The following is an 18,343-nucleotide window of genomic DNA, read 5'->3' as shown; positions in this document are numbered from 1 at the left end:
CTTCTGAATTCATAAGAGCTGCTGTCAGATAGTCTAAAATAATCAGTGACAGTTGAACTAGATATTCTTCAGGAGTGAAGAAGATCAAACCAGAATTTGTGAATTGTCTGCAGGTGCAGAATTTGTTGGTGTAAGTAGAATCATAAAGTGGGGGAGGACTCAGAAGAGGTACAGGTAGGGAAGAAGACTGAAGTACACTAATATACTCTGGGAGAAAGAAACTTAGGTAAGAGCACAAGGTATGAATGTGTTCAGGAGTAAAAAGCAGACATCTTTTATGAATGCTGGATGACAATATGTAAATGGACTGCTTAAAATTGTTAACCAGTGCAAATAGGTTGCCCTGTAATGCCACCAAAGCCAGCCTTGACTTTAATTTTTAGTGGTGTATTGGCTTTGTGCAACCAGGAATGACCTCCAGTTTAGGTTAACTAGGCTGCCTGACTTCTGTTTTTCTTAAAGAAATTTTTTGTACATTTCAAACTTCAAAAATCAGCACATGTTCTTCCTTCCCAGATCTTTGTCTTGTTTCCTTTCCACCACTTCAAGGTCTCACTGCATCTCCAGAGGCCTCCCTTGATGACTACAAACTTCATACAGCTGTAACTTGCTGGGAATGGATATGACATACTTTTCAAGCAAGTTATAAAACTCTCTGCCTAGTGCTGTATAAGTCACTGATGAATGGAGCCCCAAATGAATAAGGTTTATGCATATAGGATTCTGAATTAAATACAGTACTAATGCTAGAAAATAAGTGAGCTTTTATGTAGTGATAACGAAGTTGAGATGATGTAAGTCATAATGTTAAAAATCAAATAACCACCTTCTACTGTTAGTACTGCAGCACTTGTCGCCTCTCCATGGTCATTATATACAGTGCAACTGTATAGTCCTTGATCTAACAATTGCACGTTTAGAATTGTAAGTAACAGGACACTTCCATTTTGTGATAGCTTCACTCGTTCAGACTCCTTTATCCTTTCACCTTCATGGGTCCACAGAACCTCAGAGAAATGTTCACTTTCTAGGGCACAAATGAACTGAGCAGTTTGGCCACATCTCACTGTGAGGTCATGAAGTTTCAGGAGGATCCTTGGAGGAGCACCTCTCATCTCCTGAACAGCAGCTGTGGAGATTCCAGTGCTTTGAGATGTTTGTAAAAAGGCTGTGGCATGGTGGGTTTCTGTTTCTCTCACTGATGTAGTTTTCATGGTCAAATGTTCTGACACACTTTCAAAAACTTGCGTACCCAGTTCCTGTGATGGCTCTTGCACTGATTTAATTTCTTTGTGATAAAGTTTGGTCTCCTTCTTTGTGAAAGGGGCAGCAACATGAACTTCAGATATTGCCTGCGACTGGGTAGACTCTTTTACATCTTTCCCAAAACTTTGCCTATCTATGGCTTGCACTGTGTAATCAAGTAACAAAAAATAACAACAGTATTAATATCTAAAGTATTTTAAGTGGGCCACGTTATGAACAAAATCACATGGCATGGTGGATGAGAACGAAAGGTATCATCTTCATTTGAAAACGCAGCATGCTGGATGCATTATGTTCTTCACGCAAAAAAAAATCATTCACATGTATGAATGGAAAATGACATGTAATCTACTCATGCAGTTGATATACAGTTGACGTTTGTCTCTTCTTTCACTGAAGCTGTCCATTCCAATATGAGATAACTTGTTATGATGCTCTTTAAGGAGGCATTTTATTTTATTTTATTTTTGTTACAAGCCAGTGCAGAGTACTTAGGACAATGCTGTAACTATCCCCTATTCTTTGGTTTTAAAAGTCTGTATTTGTTTAGTTTAGTAAACATCTCTATTTTCCAACCTTTACTAGGAGTCAGGTTTGTGAGGTTTTAAAGAAGAATTTTCAAAGTGGAGGAAATGACAGTGGCTTATTGGTTACAGCTAGTACTACCAACATTAGTGAACTAGCTGCTAATTAAAAGGTGTGAAATGAGGAAAGAAGTCATTAGTAACAGTGTAAAAGTGTGATATGCAACAAACTGAATCCCTTTGAACAAAAATGGGGCTTTACCTTCCACGATCACTGTAAGTGTAGCTGTACAAGCTGCTTCTCCAGCACTATTTCTTGCCTTGCAAGAGTATTGGCCAGCATGCTCTAAGAAAGCATCTACTATTAGTAGTACAGCTGTGCCTGTAGACTCATCAAAGTGGAAAACTATATCTTTTGTTGGCAACATTAGCTGTTCATTATGAAACCACTGGATTTCTGGTTTTGGCATGCCAGAGACCCTGGCTTGAAATCTGACTGTTTCCCCGCTGCATACCCTGCAGCTTGAAATAGGCTGGATAAAGGTGGGCCTTTGGCCAAGAGTCTCCTTCTTAAGTGAAACAGATGAAACATGCCATTGGGACTCTGTTGTAACTTCTTCAACCTTTTTAAATCCTGAAAAGAAGCATGCCAACTTTTAATTTCTTCCCCTACCTACAATACGATTGTTTGACTGGCAATTTTATAACATGAATCATTTTAATTCCCTAGTTTACAAATCTGTTACAAAAAAGAAAATAAAAAGAAGAAAATGTTTGTGGTTAAAATACATTGACAACCACAGAAAATGAAAATAAACTTTGAAGACTAATTTGTGTTCTGACATTTATGATTAATTTTAAAAAAATGCATAAGAATGTACATTTCTTTTCATTGGCATTAACCTAGTACATGGCCTTGCTTATTTTTTTTCTAGCATTTCCTACTTGAAAACATTTTTTCAAAACTAAAAATCTTTAGAGAATTTCCTTTTAATGTTTTTTCAAGGTATTTTAAGCAATACAAATCTTTTAAATGCACTTAGGTTAGAGAGCAAGTTTTTACCTTGTTTGGTGCATGTTAAATGCTAATAATGAAAAAGATGGAAAGATGAAGTGAATAGAACACTGAAAAAAATTGTGAAACAAAATTTACTGCCCAATACCCGTGTTTTGAGATGGAAGTGTACTTTAGAAGATGTAAATGGTATTGGTTAATTGAATTAAAGGATGAGGATAAGATGGACAATGACTCACAGACGTATTAGTGAATGTTAGCCATAATACAGGAACACAATCTAAAAGAAATGAAATTTCTTTTTTAATTACACAGTGTACCTTCCAGCTTCAAGGTAGCAGTGCTTGTCACTTGGCCTACAGAATTACTAGCAACAAAGGTATAAGTTCCTTCATCCTCTGGATAAGCTTCTGCAATCTCCAGTTGGTAAGTGTCTTCAAACTGTGTCATTCTAAAGAAACGGGATGGCTTGATCTCCTTATCTTTGCTATACCAAGAGATTTTCAGATCTGATCAAGTAACATACAAAAGATGAAATATGTAAGATACTTATTGCCACTACAATATTATAAAAACTACAGGCACACACAGATATCTTTCAGCCCATGCCCCATTTTGAATTTGAATTTGCCTGGACTAGTAACAAAAATGCACAGTGAGGCCAGTTTCAGTTGACACAGAGCTTACTAGCCTTTTTTTTTTTTTTTTTTTTTTTTTTTTTTTTTTAATTTCCAGATTGGATCTGTTTATGAAGGGGAACTTATTTTGTTGCTGCTATATTATAAATCTTAGAATATAATTAAACATTATAAAATGTGCTTTTGCTACTGATATAATTGGAGAACTGCCCTTAGTTTTGAAATCTGAAACTCCCTGGTGATCAAGAAAGCTCCAAAATGAAACAGCTAATCCAAACATTTCAAACAAATAAATATAGATTACTTTATCCTTTGAGAAAGGGAGTACATTGTCTTTTTTTCCCAGAGTTTTGAGAAATTTCAGTTTTTAAAACCTATTCTTAAGGCCTATACTAGATCTCAGCTGATATAAACTGTCATAATAGCTCCACCAGCTCAGGATTGGATCCAGATGTGCTGCAACTACCATCCTGTGTAAATATATTCTTTTATTGACCAAAAGAGGCACCACAGAATTGAGTGAGATGCTCCTCATGAGTGAAGCATGTTGTTTTCCCCAGTTTTCTTTCAGCTTGGGAAACAGGTGCCTAGTGCTAGAACTCAGACCTAGTTCTGCCACTTGATGAAGCCATACATCAATAAAACAGTAATCTGTCTTAAATTACTTTCTTAATTGTTTATCCTGGGTGCATCTACATGAGACTCTTAATGTGCAGTAGCCTAATAACACTGTGCAGTAGCACATCACAGCACAGACAGTGCTAATACTCTACTGCACACTATTATTAAGCTACTGTACAGTAGCATCACTAAAAAAGGTTCACCGGCACTACTGGGCAGTAACTCTAGTTACTGCACATTTAGTTAGTACTTTATTAAGCAAGTACTAAATTAAAGGTGCAGTAACTACTGAGCATTAATAAACATGTAGACGTGTCCACTGTTTTCATTTTTAGAAAGATACAGTGTTTCAGTAGCTAATGTACTGATTGCAATTTAGAAACTATTCTCAACACTATATTGCATTAGCTAAGGTAATATAAAAGATTTTCATACTATATTTGAGAAATATGCAAAATCATTCATGTATGATGTAAAAAGAAAGAGAGCTGAAAGGGTAATTCCCTATGCTGTGCGCTGCCAATGTAGCTCTCTGTCTTCAACATGCACATATATACACTATGTGTATACAGATGTGTGTGTGCGCATATGTTTGTGTGTGTATGCATATATTAGAGTGCCATGTAATAAATAGCATAAGGTGTGGGAACTGGAGCAGTATCTTTTGAGGGCTGACATGGGGGAGAAGAGGGTCATGGACAAATGACAGTCACTTCCAGTAGTGGTGACCAGAAGCCAACACTGCCCCCTGTCTTGCTGTTGCCCCAAGTTATTCTGTTACACCTCTGGTAGCATGCATCACTAGTTGTAATCAAGATTATGCCAGTATTGCCCATAAAAGATCCCAAATGTTTTTTCTTTTTTATCACAATTTTTATTCTGGATGTAGATGTTTTCAGTGTTTTCCCCCAATTTTTAGAGTTGAATTGTTTTAAGTGATACACATGCTAATACACAGTAGTCATGCTGCTCGCTTTATGCACATTTTTTGCATGTCTGTAATGTCACATTTTTTGCACTTCTATAATTCAAAATGACTTAAATCTGGACCTTTTGTCTATAATCTATTGTAATTTCTTTGGGACAGGGACTAGAGTTTATTTTGTTTCATGTCCAGTATCAGGTAACTTGACAGCTACCTTTAAGTATTTAATTGCTAATAGTGCCTAAGACTGTTTGAGGAACTTAACAATATATAGTTTCATTTAGAAAAGTAGCTTCTGTTTGACATGGAATTATAGCATGGCCTTTTATTTAACTAAAACATGGCAAATTCTTTTAAGGAGAAAATCTATAGCATACTTTTAAATACATATATATATAAAATCCTTTGGATGCTAGGATAAAGCAATATTATGTATTCATGTTTGAATATATTTGTATTCTTTCCATAAACTATACAGAAAACATTCTGAAAATATTAAATATTTTGGCCTATATATTTTTAAATATTGTGTCAGAAGGTGGCAGCAGAGTCTTGATTCATTTTTTGTGTACCTTTATAGGACAATGCATTTTCTGAGATTTACAGACAGTGCTTCAGATTTCTGCATGTCACTACCCTGACAGTTTAAAATGTGTAGTAGCTGGTACTCTAAGAAACATAACAAATATATATTTTAATCTAATCTTTAAAAACTGATGAACCTGTGACATTAGGGGGAAGATCTTTCTAACTTTTATGTTTGCTGTAAGCTGTAAGATATGACTTGTTTAATTGCTAGCTAAGAGTGAGTTATGGGGGTCAGCATTGATCTGTGTACATGTACCAGATATTGTATACAATCCTGGGAGGAACTGATTTCAGCCATTTGATTTGTTTTGAGTACCAGTTGAACAAAATTTGATATAAAAAAAGTTTATTTGATCTCAATAAACTAACCTGTTCCTGTAACTCTGCATTGAAAACGAGCAGACTGTCCCTCAGCAGTAATAGCATCACGGATTGGTGTTAAAACAATAGGTGGATAAGTTGGCACTTCTAGCTCAGGAGAAACAACTTCTGGGACTAAAGAAAAAGATAAAAAAAGTTGTTATTAGATGACATAGAAAAGTACACATCACAAAATATTGAGGATGCCATGTCAGATTTGCCTGAACAACTGTGGGACTTACTTTCCACTGAGAGTGAAGCTGAAGTTGTGGCAACTCCATAGTCATTCTTTGCTTCACACGTGTAAACTGCTGCATCTTCAGGGAAAGTCTCAATCAACAACAAAGTGTATTCTTGGGCATCATGAAGAAACTTGCATTTAAAACCTGGAGAAAGTGGCTGATCATCTTTGTACCAAGAAACTTTAGGCTGGGGCCGGCCTGATACTACAGCACAAAAGCGAGCAGGTTTACCAGACTCCACAGTGGTGGGCTGAAGCTCATGCAGGATCTGGGGTGGCTCGGGAGCTGCAAATAGAAAATGAAGGTCTGTCTCTTTTACTTTGCCAAATCAAAGTGCTCTGGACAAATCATCAGAACTCACAGAAGTTTTCTCATGCAAAGTCCCCAGATGCTCCAGTGACTGAAGGTCTAGTTTAGAACTTTTCAAGCCTACAAATTTTCTATTACTTTATAATTAATTTTATTGTTTAAAAAAAAGTAACATCTGTGATCTCTTTTATTAGACCAAAGGAACAGTTGGGAAACCTGTTGGACAAGTTTTGGGGCATCTGGTGCCCTTCCCTGTGTAAAGAAGATGGATTAAAGATGGCCTAAGTTCAATTGTTCCAGAACAAGTAGCTATTTCAGTGAATAAAATGTCTTGAAACGTAAGATTGTAAAAGTGCTGGGCTAGTCTATCTGGAACTAATATTTTAGATACCACATTAAAGACTCCTGCTTTAATTACTGTACTGCAAAGTGGGAGTGTTTCCTGATCCACGTAGATAAAGGTGGGGAGAGAGGAAATGGGCAGCAGCTATGTAGCATAATGGCTATGAATTGTTCCACAGATATGCTCCTTTCTGCAGTTACACAAAGTTTACAATATTTTAATGCAGAATGCATAAAACTAAGGCTAAAAATGCTGTTATTAGCAAGATTAATGGCTCCACATACCATTAACATAAAGAATTACACAGCTTCTGTTTCTTCCAGCTACAAAGGTGTATTCCCCAGCATCAGAGTATCTGGTTTCAGTGATGGTCATCCGATGGATTCTTCTTTCCACTACATAATGATATCTTTCCTCGTACTCATAGTTTATTTCAATGCCATCCTTGTACCAGTGAGCATCAATTTCATCTTCATTGACTTCAAATTCAATCTCAGCTCGCTGTTTCTCAATGACCTATATCAAGTCAAATAAATATCATAAATAACACCTGCTTTTACTATTGCCTTCATGTTTCTTTAAAACTTATGAAGCAGAAAGCTGGCTTTTGTGAATTCTGTCTTTGCCGAAGTCTAATTTATCTAGGACACAAGATGGCCTGCTCCATAGTGTAACAACCAGAAATAACTATCTAGAATAGATAGCTGCAGCTATGTTCTTTTTCCACACAGTTATCACATTTGTGTTGGAAATGATGAGGAATTTTACCTGTCTGGTAAGATTAAGGAAGGGAATTACCTACCTGGTGAGACGCATGTACCTTCAGTATCTCCAGGCCTATAGACAGTGATAAATGAGTTTGCCCACCAGAACTCACACTGGAACTCAAACTACCCCTTTTCTCAGTATGGCTGTGGGGGATTCTCACATATAGTTTAATTATGTTGGTTTACTGTTTGTGAATATGATCCTTCAAATTATAAACTGAGAGGGCTGTCAAGTTTTTATTTGGTTCGTTTCTGTAGAATGTACCTGAATATCTTTATGGGCAGTTCTGATACGAACATCACGACCTTCCACAGTCAAATTAGCACTAGATGTACTTCCGCCCGCTACTACAGTGTATTGTCCAGCATCAGACATCTTTGTGGAAGGAATGAGAAGACGATGGACATATCTCTCCCGCTGAATTTTCATTCTAAAAACATCAGAAAGTGGACCAAATTATTTCTTTTTTTTTTTTTAATAAAGAAAATATATATAATGAATATTAGGCCCTGTTTCAAAGGAAAAGTTTACCTGTCCCCAATCTGGAGCTCCTGCCCATCTTTCATCCACTGTACCTGAACATCGGGTTCTGAGATTTCACATTCAAAAATGGCCCTTTTCTTCTCTACAACCTTAATGTCTTTAATGTGTTTCCTAAATTCAATATGACGAGCTAGGGGAATATCAGGTATACAGGATTAGCACTGAATAAAGTTATATCAGGAAAGTCATTACATTAATTAAATATGCTGATTAGAGAAAGAAATACCTTCCACATATAGAGTGGCTGATGAAGCAGCTTTTCCAGCAACAAAGCTATATTCTGCACCATCACCGAAGTGGACATTTCTTATGGAAAGGAAATGTGTAAGTTTTTTTGTTCGTATCTGACATCTGTCGGTTGATTTTATTTCCACCCCGTTTTTTAACCACTTATATGAGATGCCTTCATAGTTAACAGTAACTTCAAATGTTATTGTATCTTTTTCTTCAGCATTGATATCCTTGAGCATCGAGGTAATTAGGACAGCTAAAGAAATGTAATAATCACATGTTAAAATGTGCTATCAAGAGACTGAATACAATCAGTAAGTAGACCTTTCAAACAAAGTCATATCCTAGTCACACTCACTAATTACAAATATATTATATTATTATAAAAATTATATTATATATAAAACAATAAGAAGTTATATAAAAACTGATTAACACAAAAACTGGTGAACACAAAAACGATAAAAAAGAGAGTGTACTTGTTTTTTATTTTCATTTTTATCAAACATAGTTGTAAAATACATAAAAAAAACTTATGTTGAATGCAAAGGTCATAGGTACAGAGTCACTTGGATAATCTTAGTATTGTATTTAAATCAGCTGTAAATTTAGGGGAAAAATATTCTAGCTATACAGAGTGCCTTCTATTTGAGGATCTCAATGTACATTACATAAGGGTGTACTATTATTCAGATTTTATAGATGGGGAAACTGAGGTCAAAGAGCAAGTTGCAGAATCAACATTTGAGAATAGAATCTCAGGGTAACATTTTTCATAGCATCTAAATGACCTAATTGCCCGAATTCCATTTTCAGAAATCACATGGGCATTTATGAGCTTAAAACTCAATATAAGCCAATGGATTTGGGGTACCTAAACTACCTTTGCAAATAAAGACTTAGGCTCCAAGATATTTTGAAAATATTACCTTACATTTACCAATACCCATTCTCACTGTTAGATGAGGTCTGTTCCAATATATACTGATCTCAAATATTAATATAATGTCTATTATTGATCATAGAAAATATTCTGTTTAACTTTAATTTTTCACTTACGTTTCACTGTCAGGGTTGCACTGACTCTATCATTCCCACAAACAAAAGTATATTCTGCAGAATCTTCAGTGCTTGTGTTCATGATATTGAGCTGATGGAGTTTCCCCTGTACCACTATTTTAAACTTCTCACTCATTTCAATTTCTACACCATTTTTCAGCCATACAGATGGCACGTTGAAATGAGACACTTCACACTCAAAAGAGGCAGTTTTGGTTTCAGGAACCTCAATGCTTTTCATGGTTTTTGTAATTTTTATAGCTATGAGGGGACAAAAAAATAAAGGAAGCAAGACAGAATGAAAAAAACTGTGTATACTTAAGTGCAAATATCAATGTCACAGGTGACAGATCATCTTGTGCAAGGACTGGCTGTTATAATGTGAGGTGTTGAGATGTGAAATACTTACTTTCCACAAACAGTTTTGCTTTGCACTCAAGTTGTCCAACTACAGCTGTGTATTCGCCGGCATCAGAAGGTGATATATTCTGTAGCATTAGTTTGTGAACTTTCCTTTGAGAGATCATTTTGTACTTTTCACTTGGCTTAAGCTCAATATTTTTGTGGAACCATTTGACTGGTACAGTATCATGGGACACACTCAGTTCAAAGGAAACCACAGCATTCTCCAAAGCAGTCACATCTTTTGGCTTTTTGATGATCTTAACAGCTAAAAAAAAGAGCATTGCAACAGAGTGGTTACTTGTTTGATTTTAAATTTTAAATCAGTCATTAAGCTAACTGCTAAAATGGTAACAACTCTACTCACTTTCAACATGGAGTCTGGCATTGGCTCCTATCCTTCCAAGCCTAAAGCTGTAGACAGACTCATCCATGATAGCACAGTGTTTGATCTTCAGGGTTTGAATCGTTTCCTCTACTGAGATCTCATATTTGTCACCTGTCTCAAGCTCAATGCCATTTTTGATCCACTGAGCTCCTTTCACATCAGGGTGGGTCAGTTCCACAGTAAAAACTGCATCTTGTGTTTCTGTTACAGTTAGGTTCTTCATTGTCTTCTTTATCTTAACAGCTAGTAAAAACATACCAATACATTGAAAACACAAGCTTAAAAAAAGTTAAAAATGGGTATTTTTACAAAACAGAAATATGTTATCCTTTATTTTATGATCTAAAATAGTAGGTATTAAAGCCAACTTTTTGTGGCTATCAGTATTTAAGGTTAAAACAATTTTCTCTAAAATTCTACTACTCAACTAGCAAATGTTGACTTTTCAATGACTTGCAACGTATACTTTTTTTCTTACATTCTAAATACAAAAACTACTTTCTAATAATAAAGTACAATTTGTTTAATTTTATTTTGTCTTACTCTGTCTTACTTTATACTATATTATTTTTGGGTTCTCAAAGAATCAAATCAAAGATAATTTACTGACCTTCAACCTTAAGCTTAGCAGATGTTTTTGAAGATGCCACTTGATAAGTATATTCACCCATATCATCTAGTTTAGTGATTGGGATATTAAGTCTTCTCTTTACACCATCTGATTCACTTCGGAAGTGATCTGTCATTGATAATGGTTTACCATCTCTTAGCCACTGACCATCAGAATCAGGATTTGCCACCTCACATTCAAAAACAGCCTTCTGGGATTCAGCCACTGTTAGATCGGTGAGAGGCTTTGAAATGGCACCACCTGTTGAGAAGCAACAGCATCAGATTTATGTATTCAGTGTTCCTGCTGTCTCATTACACTTCTTTTCTCTATACAGAAATATACTGGCTGAAGATGCTGCAGGAGAATGGCAGAAGTCAGTTTGAGTTCCATGCAAAAATTAGCTTCCTGCTTCTGTCATTGTTTTTTTCCCCTACCATCTTAAATACCCCAACACACATATTGACCACCAAGGGACAAAGCCATCTTTTTTTTTTTACTGTAGTGGCATGAATAACACTGCACAGCATTCTACATTCTATGGCACAAATTTAGCAAAATGCTTAAGTACCTGCTTATGTGCTTAATTGAATTAAAACCAAGTAGAAAACAGAAAAAGATAGGGAAGGACATAAGAAGCCTTAGGAAAAAGAATAATGAAGAAAAGTGGTAGAAGAAAGTGTACAACAGCAAACTTTCCAGGTGCTGTTGAAAACATAGTCCCTCCTACCTTTGTTTAATTTTTGTTAATGAAGATGGAAAAAAAAAGCTGATTCTGAACCTACTAACCTGCTACTATCAGCTTCCCAGATGTCTTCTTCTCTCCAGCATAAAATGTGTACTCTCCTTCATCATCTTTCATCATTTTCACTACTGTCAGTTTGTATATTTTGCCACGTGCTTCAATTTTGTATTTAGGACTAGGCTTGATCTCTTGGTCCTTGAAGTGCCATAAAACATCAATTCCTGCATGAGACAGTTCAACTTCAAAGGACACATTCTGAGTTTCAGTACAGGTGATATCATGAAGACCTCTAATAATCTGAATTTCTGTAAAAAGAGTACATTATAAATTAGAATAGTTGCTGGAATCATTCTTACATTAGCAAGAAGTGTTGCCTGAATGATCCTGCACCTTATTGAAAGAAAACTTACTCTCAATTATGAGATTGCAACTGGTTTCAACCTTGCCAATGACCAATTTGTACTGTCCTTCATCTGATGCATAGGTCCTGGTAAGCACTAGCCTCTGTTTAGTGCCTTTACAAATAGTTTGTATTCGGTCATCAGGCTTTATCTGGTGATCGTTTAAGTACCACTTGGAGGAAGACACATCAGGGATGGAAACTTTGCTTTCAAAGATAGCTTTTGTTCCTTCAATAGTGTGAACATCTTTTAGAGGCACTACTATATCCACACCTGTCAAATTACAACAATATTCATCACATTAGAAAACAAAACAAAACTTTTAGCAACAAACAAAACAAAAACACATTGGAGAACCTCCAAAAAAGGGAGAAAGAGTCACTTACTATAAACAGTGACACGTCCACTGGTTGAAAGTCCAAGGCTGGGAACATTAAAGGAGTAAGTTCCACTATCTTCCTTTGTTACATCTTCAACCAATAACATATGTGACTGCTTATCTAACACAACATGAACACGATCACTTGGCTGAATTTCATGACCATCCTTCATCCAGACACCTTCAACATTTTCTAGGGAAACTTTAACTTCAAGTTGTACAATATCACCCTCACATACTTTTTGATCTGTGAGTCCTTGAAGAATAGCCATGGGACGAGCTATGAAATATGGAAGTAACATAAATTAATTGACTCTCCGAAAGGATAAACAAAACAATACCCATTAAGCAGCATGGGAGATGAAGTAGAAAATTAGAAAAACTTACGCCTCATCTTCAGTTTGCAACTACTCCTTTTTCCATCGACAACAAAGCTATATTCTCCTTGGTCTTCCTTTGTAACATCTTTAACTGTAAGAATCTGGCGACCCCGACGGGATGTGATTGCATATTTATGATTGGAAGTAATCTCAACATCACCATGATACCATTTTCCTTCCACATCCTCAGGGGAAATCTCACATTCAAGTTCACCTGAGAAGGATTCTGGCACTTCAACATCTTGAAGTTCTTTAATAAATTCAATCACAGCACCTGCATTTGAACATAAATACATTAAAAAATTAGATTTAAAAGTTTTATTTAATGTTCTTTTTCAAAACATTTCCTGCACAATTGGGGTTAAAGAGGCAAACTTCTATCCACCCAAACATATTTAAGTTCAACATTTAATCATATTGTCAGACTTTTTTTTCAGAAGATATGAAAATAATATGAACATTTCTGCAGCTTACTACTACTATTATTATTTTAAATATTCATCTTTTATTTCTTCCTGATATAGATTTAACTTTAAAAGTATTGATGGGTACTAGCATTTCTTGTTCCTACCTTCAACAATAAGTTTTGCTGTTGTCTTTATAGATTCATCTTCTGCTAGTGCACAGGAATAGTCATCAGCATCAGACATGTCTATCATCAGTACAGAAAGAAAGTGACCCTTTCTGTCAGAGTGCGTCCTATATTTGTCTCCTGAACGAATCTCAAATCCATTCTTAAACCATTTCACCTTGATAAAGGGCTCTGAGGTTTCACATTCAAAGGTTGCCATTGAATCTTTCTCTTTAGCAACAACGTCTTGCAAGTTCTGTGTGAAATTTATCAACTGTTTGGCTACACACAAAACACAAAACAGAGAGAGTTGAGAACATACAGATCCCACAAACCAATGAATCTTATTAATGAACAGATACAGTAAAGAAATTTACACTACCTTGTACCAACAAGAAGGCATGGCTTGAAGTTTCACCAGCTATATTGACTGCCTTCACCATGATGCTGGCAGAGTCCTCAGCGGTTACATCTCTAATAACCAACTCGCAAACATTGTCTTCAGGCCAGTACCAATATATCCGATCAGACCTTTCAATCTGCACACCATTTTTGAACCATTGACATTCAGGGTCTGGTTTCCCTACTACTCTAACACGGAAGTGGGCATCACTTCCCTGAGCTACTGTCTGACTTTGAATTCGCTCAAATATCTTGGGGGCCTCCATGCTTGGACTGAGCTCAACCCTGTCTGGTTTGAATGGTGGGATGGTGACTTTGCCTTCAGGAGGAAGTCCTTTCTTCTCTTCTTCAGGTATTTCTTTAGTCCAATGTAGGAGTTCTTCTTTTGTCTTTTTAAGCATTTCCTCATAGGCTTCATCCTTTTTCCGGGACTTAAGCTCCACAGCAGTGATGGCTTCATAATAACCCTCTTCTGTCCTCCGCTTGAATTTACTGCGCAACTCCTCAGACTCTTCTGACAGTTTCTCATGTGTGACTCTCTCAGCTCTTTTCAACTTCACCACCTCTTTGCTGGTTGGTTCAGTGGGTTTGTCAATCTTCTGCACCTCAAAGAGAAGCTTACCTGGCTCTGTCACTGCAGGTTCATACTTGGGCTCTGGGGCCCTGCGTAGCACAGATCTGAAATCTTCTTTCTGCTGGATTTCGAGTTTCACTTTGTGTTCAATCACCCCTTCAGGATTTTCTGCAGTCACCTTCACTTCTCCAGTGTCATAGGATTTGCAGTCCACGATATCGAGGTAGTAGATCCCATCATAGCGGAGTCTGAATCTTTTGCTCTTGCGGATGAGCTGCCCGTTAAGATACCAGTTGACTTTGGGTTGTGGATAGCCGGTTACACGGCAGCGGAACCGTGCAGTTTCACCCTCCAGCACCCTTGCTGGCTCTGGGAGCAAAACAATTTCTGGCTTTTGTTTCTCTTTCAGATCCACTGTAACCCCAGCAAGAGCCCCTTCATGGGCCATTCTTTCTATCTCTTCAATGCGCTGCAGTCCCCTCCTGCCTTCTGGCAATTGAGATTCCTCCACTAGGCTTTTCTCATCCTTCACAATGAGAGTAGCTGATGTGTGGTCAGTACCATATTTATTAGTTGCCCTGCAAGTGATGATTCCACTATCTCTAGGATAGGCTACTCCAAAATCCAGGCTACAGTACCCAAATTCATTGATCATACGGAGCCTGTTGGCTGCCTCCAGGGGTTTGCCATCATGCAGCCACTCGACCACCATGGTTGGGTCCCCAATTGGTGTAAGCCTGCACTCAAAATGAGCAGGGCCGAACTGCTTAAGTCTCAGTGAAGTAAGTTTTTTCTTAAAAAATGGCTTTTGCTGTTTCTCTTTGTCATATAGGTCACCTTCCTCCCACTGCTCTTGACCATAACGTAAGTGGAGGGGCTCTAACTCAGGTGCTGCAATCTCCTTTGCTTTGTATGTTCCTCTTGGGATGATCAGTTTCCTTTCTGGTTCAGGTTCTGCAAGTTCAACCTCAACATTTACTTTGCATCGAGTTGTGTCACGCCCAGCTTTATTGATAGCAGTGGCTGTATACCATGCAGCATCTTGCTTGACAGTGGATTCAATTTTAAGTAATGCTTCCCCTTTAGTTCCTTCAATCCTGAAATATAATATATATACACTCATTATTCTTTTCCCCATTTATGGGTTTTCCTATAATTAGATTCCTGTCTGGGAATCATTATGCAGACAACTTCTGGTAGAATCAAATATGTTGTTTAATGTATAATTATGCTTATTATGGCAGGGAAAAAAGACCAGTAAGGTCTGTGATTTCATTTCATTAGGTATTGCACAAATAAAAAGTAGCAGTTAATAGAAGTTTTGTCCTCCAAAAGACCCCATGATCAGAAAGCTGGCAGAGGTTTTCGACAATTCTGTTTTAAAAGTTTAAATTACATTTATGCAGCATTAAGGTACAAAAGGGTACAGAAAAGGGACCAGATCCTGTAAGTTGCTGGGCACTGTAAGGACTGATCCACTGGTCAGAAGTCAGCAAACAGGCTCATAGCAGCTTCCATAGCCATAATTTTAGGCCAATGATTCTTAACCAGGGTGCAATGGCACTCTGGATTGCTGTGAAATCCGTTGAAGGATGCTGTGAGGTGTGAGGAGGTAAGCAGATAAGTGCTAATGCATGCTCACACTGATTGTCCACTGACACTGCCTGGCCCCTCCGCAAGGACTTAGGCATTGAAATATATAAATTAGTTTTTGAAACTGGGAACCATTGAATTCACAAAAGTTATGGAATGGGACCCTGAGTCCACTGAAGGGGATCTCAAGTCCAAAAAGATTGAGAACCAGTGGTTTAGGCCCTCCCACTGTGAGTGCTCAATGAGTTCTTTGCTTGGAAGGTAGGGGCATTCAGCAAACGGTAAAAAATACCTTGTAGAATTGAAATGTATTTAGGAAGCACTTACTTAATCTTTGGATATTTATGAGGTACAATGATATCACTGTTTTTCAACCACACAATGTCAGGATTGGGGTTACCAGTAGCTTTCACTCCCATTTGGAGTTTAGAACCCTCCTTTACACTAACATTCTTCAGTCTTTCCACAAACTGTGGTCTCGCTATGTGTTCCTTAGCTGAAAGATCAAGGGAAAGATTGTCAGAATAGGAAATTGAAATAACTGCTTTTAGGCTTATAATTAAAGGCCTCTTTTCCTCTCCCCAAAATATGTACAGAGTAAATACCTTCCACAGTTAGGGTCATGGAGATGGAAGCCTTGCCTGCCCTATTCTGAGCAATTACAGCCCATTCACCAGAATCAGCAGGCATAGCAGGTGAAATGATCAATGACTGTGTGCCATCTTCCTTAATTACTATTTTATGAGTGTAGTCATTAACCACTTGTTGACCTGAAGAGAAAGAAAATGAAAACTTCACACTCAATTCTGTTTCCCAACACACAAAAATATTCACAAAATTTTTTTTCTAGATAATTCTCTTATAAAAATAGAGTTACCATTATGAAACCAGAAGGTTTCTGGCATAGGTCTGCCAACTACTTTTAAGTCGAATCTTGCCGTCTGCCCCTCCGCACATTTAAATGATGTGGGTTTCAGTACAAAAACTGGCTTATATAATCTTTCCAGTTGCCCCTCATCTGCTTCCTCCAATCTGCGGGCTGGAGAACGAGACGGAGAACTGCGTGCAGGAGAGCGGCTGGGGGAGCGGGGAGAAATCGATCTGAGGGGGAAATAAAGTTACTTTGTAACAATGGTACTCAGGTCAAGTTAGAGCAGTACATACATTTCATCTCTCACACCTTGTATTGTTAGTTTTAAACATGTCTAAACTATTTATCTAATGGAAAAGTTAAGGTAAAATTATTATTTTATTAAAAGTTATATCATATATCAAGGCAAGCTGTGTAGTCTCAAATCATCTTCAAGTTATATACACTTACACAATATGTATTTTTCATATAAATTTGATACATGCATCTCATATAGTTTCTGTAATAATGCAGATATGTAAATATCATATATATGCCTCTGTGTATGTACATAAACTGTGCATAGTATGCAGTTTATCTAAACTGGGTCATTTCTCTTCCTACTATTGAAATTCAGCCATCTTTGGAATGGAAAACAAAAACTACTTAATAGCTCAGTGCACAATGGTTAAGATTCCAAGGGAGAAAGAAAAAACCTTTTACTGAAATCATTGCACTTTAGAGAAAGGCTGAAGTCATAACACCAATGCCTTGATTTGACATGTGGCAACTCTGGAATCACAACTGTGTTTACAAGGGTGAATGAAAAAGAGAGTCCCACTTGTTGATTTGCCATGAGCGCTTCTGACAGCATCTTGGTAGTAAACTAGCAATTTACAATACTGTGGCTGGGGCACAGTGACATTGCTGGATGCTATTTGTTCATATCAGCTTGCAATGTATGGGATATCTTCATATTACTTATTATCTTCAAAAGGCTCACATTTGTGAGAGCCCAGCAGGACAAATTATGCTGAGGGGAAACCAGCACAGGTTCGTAGCAGGCAGATCGTGCCTGACTAATCTGGTCTCTTTTTATGACCAGGTTACGAAACGCCTGGACACAGGAGGAGGGGTGGATGTCGTGTACTTAGACTTCAGGAAGGCCTTCGATACGGTATCCCACCCCATACTGGTGAACAAGTTAAGAGGCTGTGACTTGGATGACTACACAGTCCGGTGGGTGGTGAATTGGCTAGAGGGTCGCACCCAGAGAGTCGTGGTAGATGGGTCGGTTTCGACCTGGAAGGGTGTGGGCGGTGGGGTCCCGCAGGGCTCGGTCCTGGGACCGATACTCTTTAATGTCTTCATCAGCGACTTGGATGAGGGAGTGAAATGTACTCTGTCCAAGTTTGCAGATGACACAAAGCTATGGGGAGAAGTGGACACGCCAGAGGGCAGGGAACAGCTGCAAGCAGACCTGGACAGGTTGGACAAGTGGGCAGAAAACAACAGAATGCAGTTCAACAAGGAGAAATGCAAAGTGCTGCACCTAGGGAGGAAAAATGTCCCGCACACCTACAGCCTAGGGAATGACCTGCTGGGTGGCACGGAAG

General features: G+C 37.6%; 1 protein-coding gene across 1 annotated transcript in view; it reads right to left on the bottom strand.

Moving 5' to 3' along the window:
- TTN (titin) overlaps positions 1-18,343 on the bottom strand; it is a 276,986-nt gene that overhangs the window by 228,603 nt on the left and 30,040 nt on the right. The window contains 21 exon segments of the mRNA XM_025216548.1: positions 827-1,411; positions 3,126-3,314; positions 5,947-6,072; positions 6,180-6,464; positions 7,116-7,347; positions 7,864-8,029; positions 8,131-8,272; positions 8,369-8,629; positions 9,433-9,693; positions 9,842-10,102; positions 10,202-10,465; positions 10,833-11,093; positions 11,622-11,882; positions 11,988-12,251; positions 12,365-12,637; positions 12,745-13,011; positions 13,309-13,590; positions 13,691-15,381; positions 16,205-16,373; positions 16,483-16,647; positions 16,755-16,978. Of these exon segments, the coding sequence (XP_025072333.1) occupies positions 827-1,411; positions 3,126-3,314; positions 5,947-6,072; positions 6,180-6,464; positions 7,116-7,347; positions 7,864-8,029; positions 8,131-8,272; positions 8,369-8,629; positions 9,433-9,693; positions 9,842-10,102; positions 10,202-10,465; positions 10,833-11,093; positions 11,622-11,882; positions 11,988-12,251; positions 12,365-12,637; positions 12,745-13,011; positions 13,309-13,590; positions 13,691-15,381; positions 16,205-16,373; positions 16,483-16,647; positions 16,755-16,978 (6,629 nt within the window).

Source organism: Alligator sinensis, unplaced genomic scaffold (assembly GCF_000455745.1).
Source record: "Alligator sinensis unplaced genomic scaffold, ASM45574v1 scaffold871_1, whole genome shotgun sequence".
Lineage (NCBI taxonomy): Eukaryota > Metazoa > Chordata > Crocodylia > Alligatoridae > Alligator > Alligator sinensis.
The sequence above is the reverse complement of the archived record's forward strand: the minus strand, read 5'-3'. Positions and strand labels throughout refer to the sequence as shown.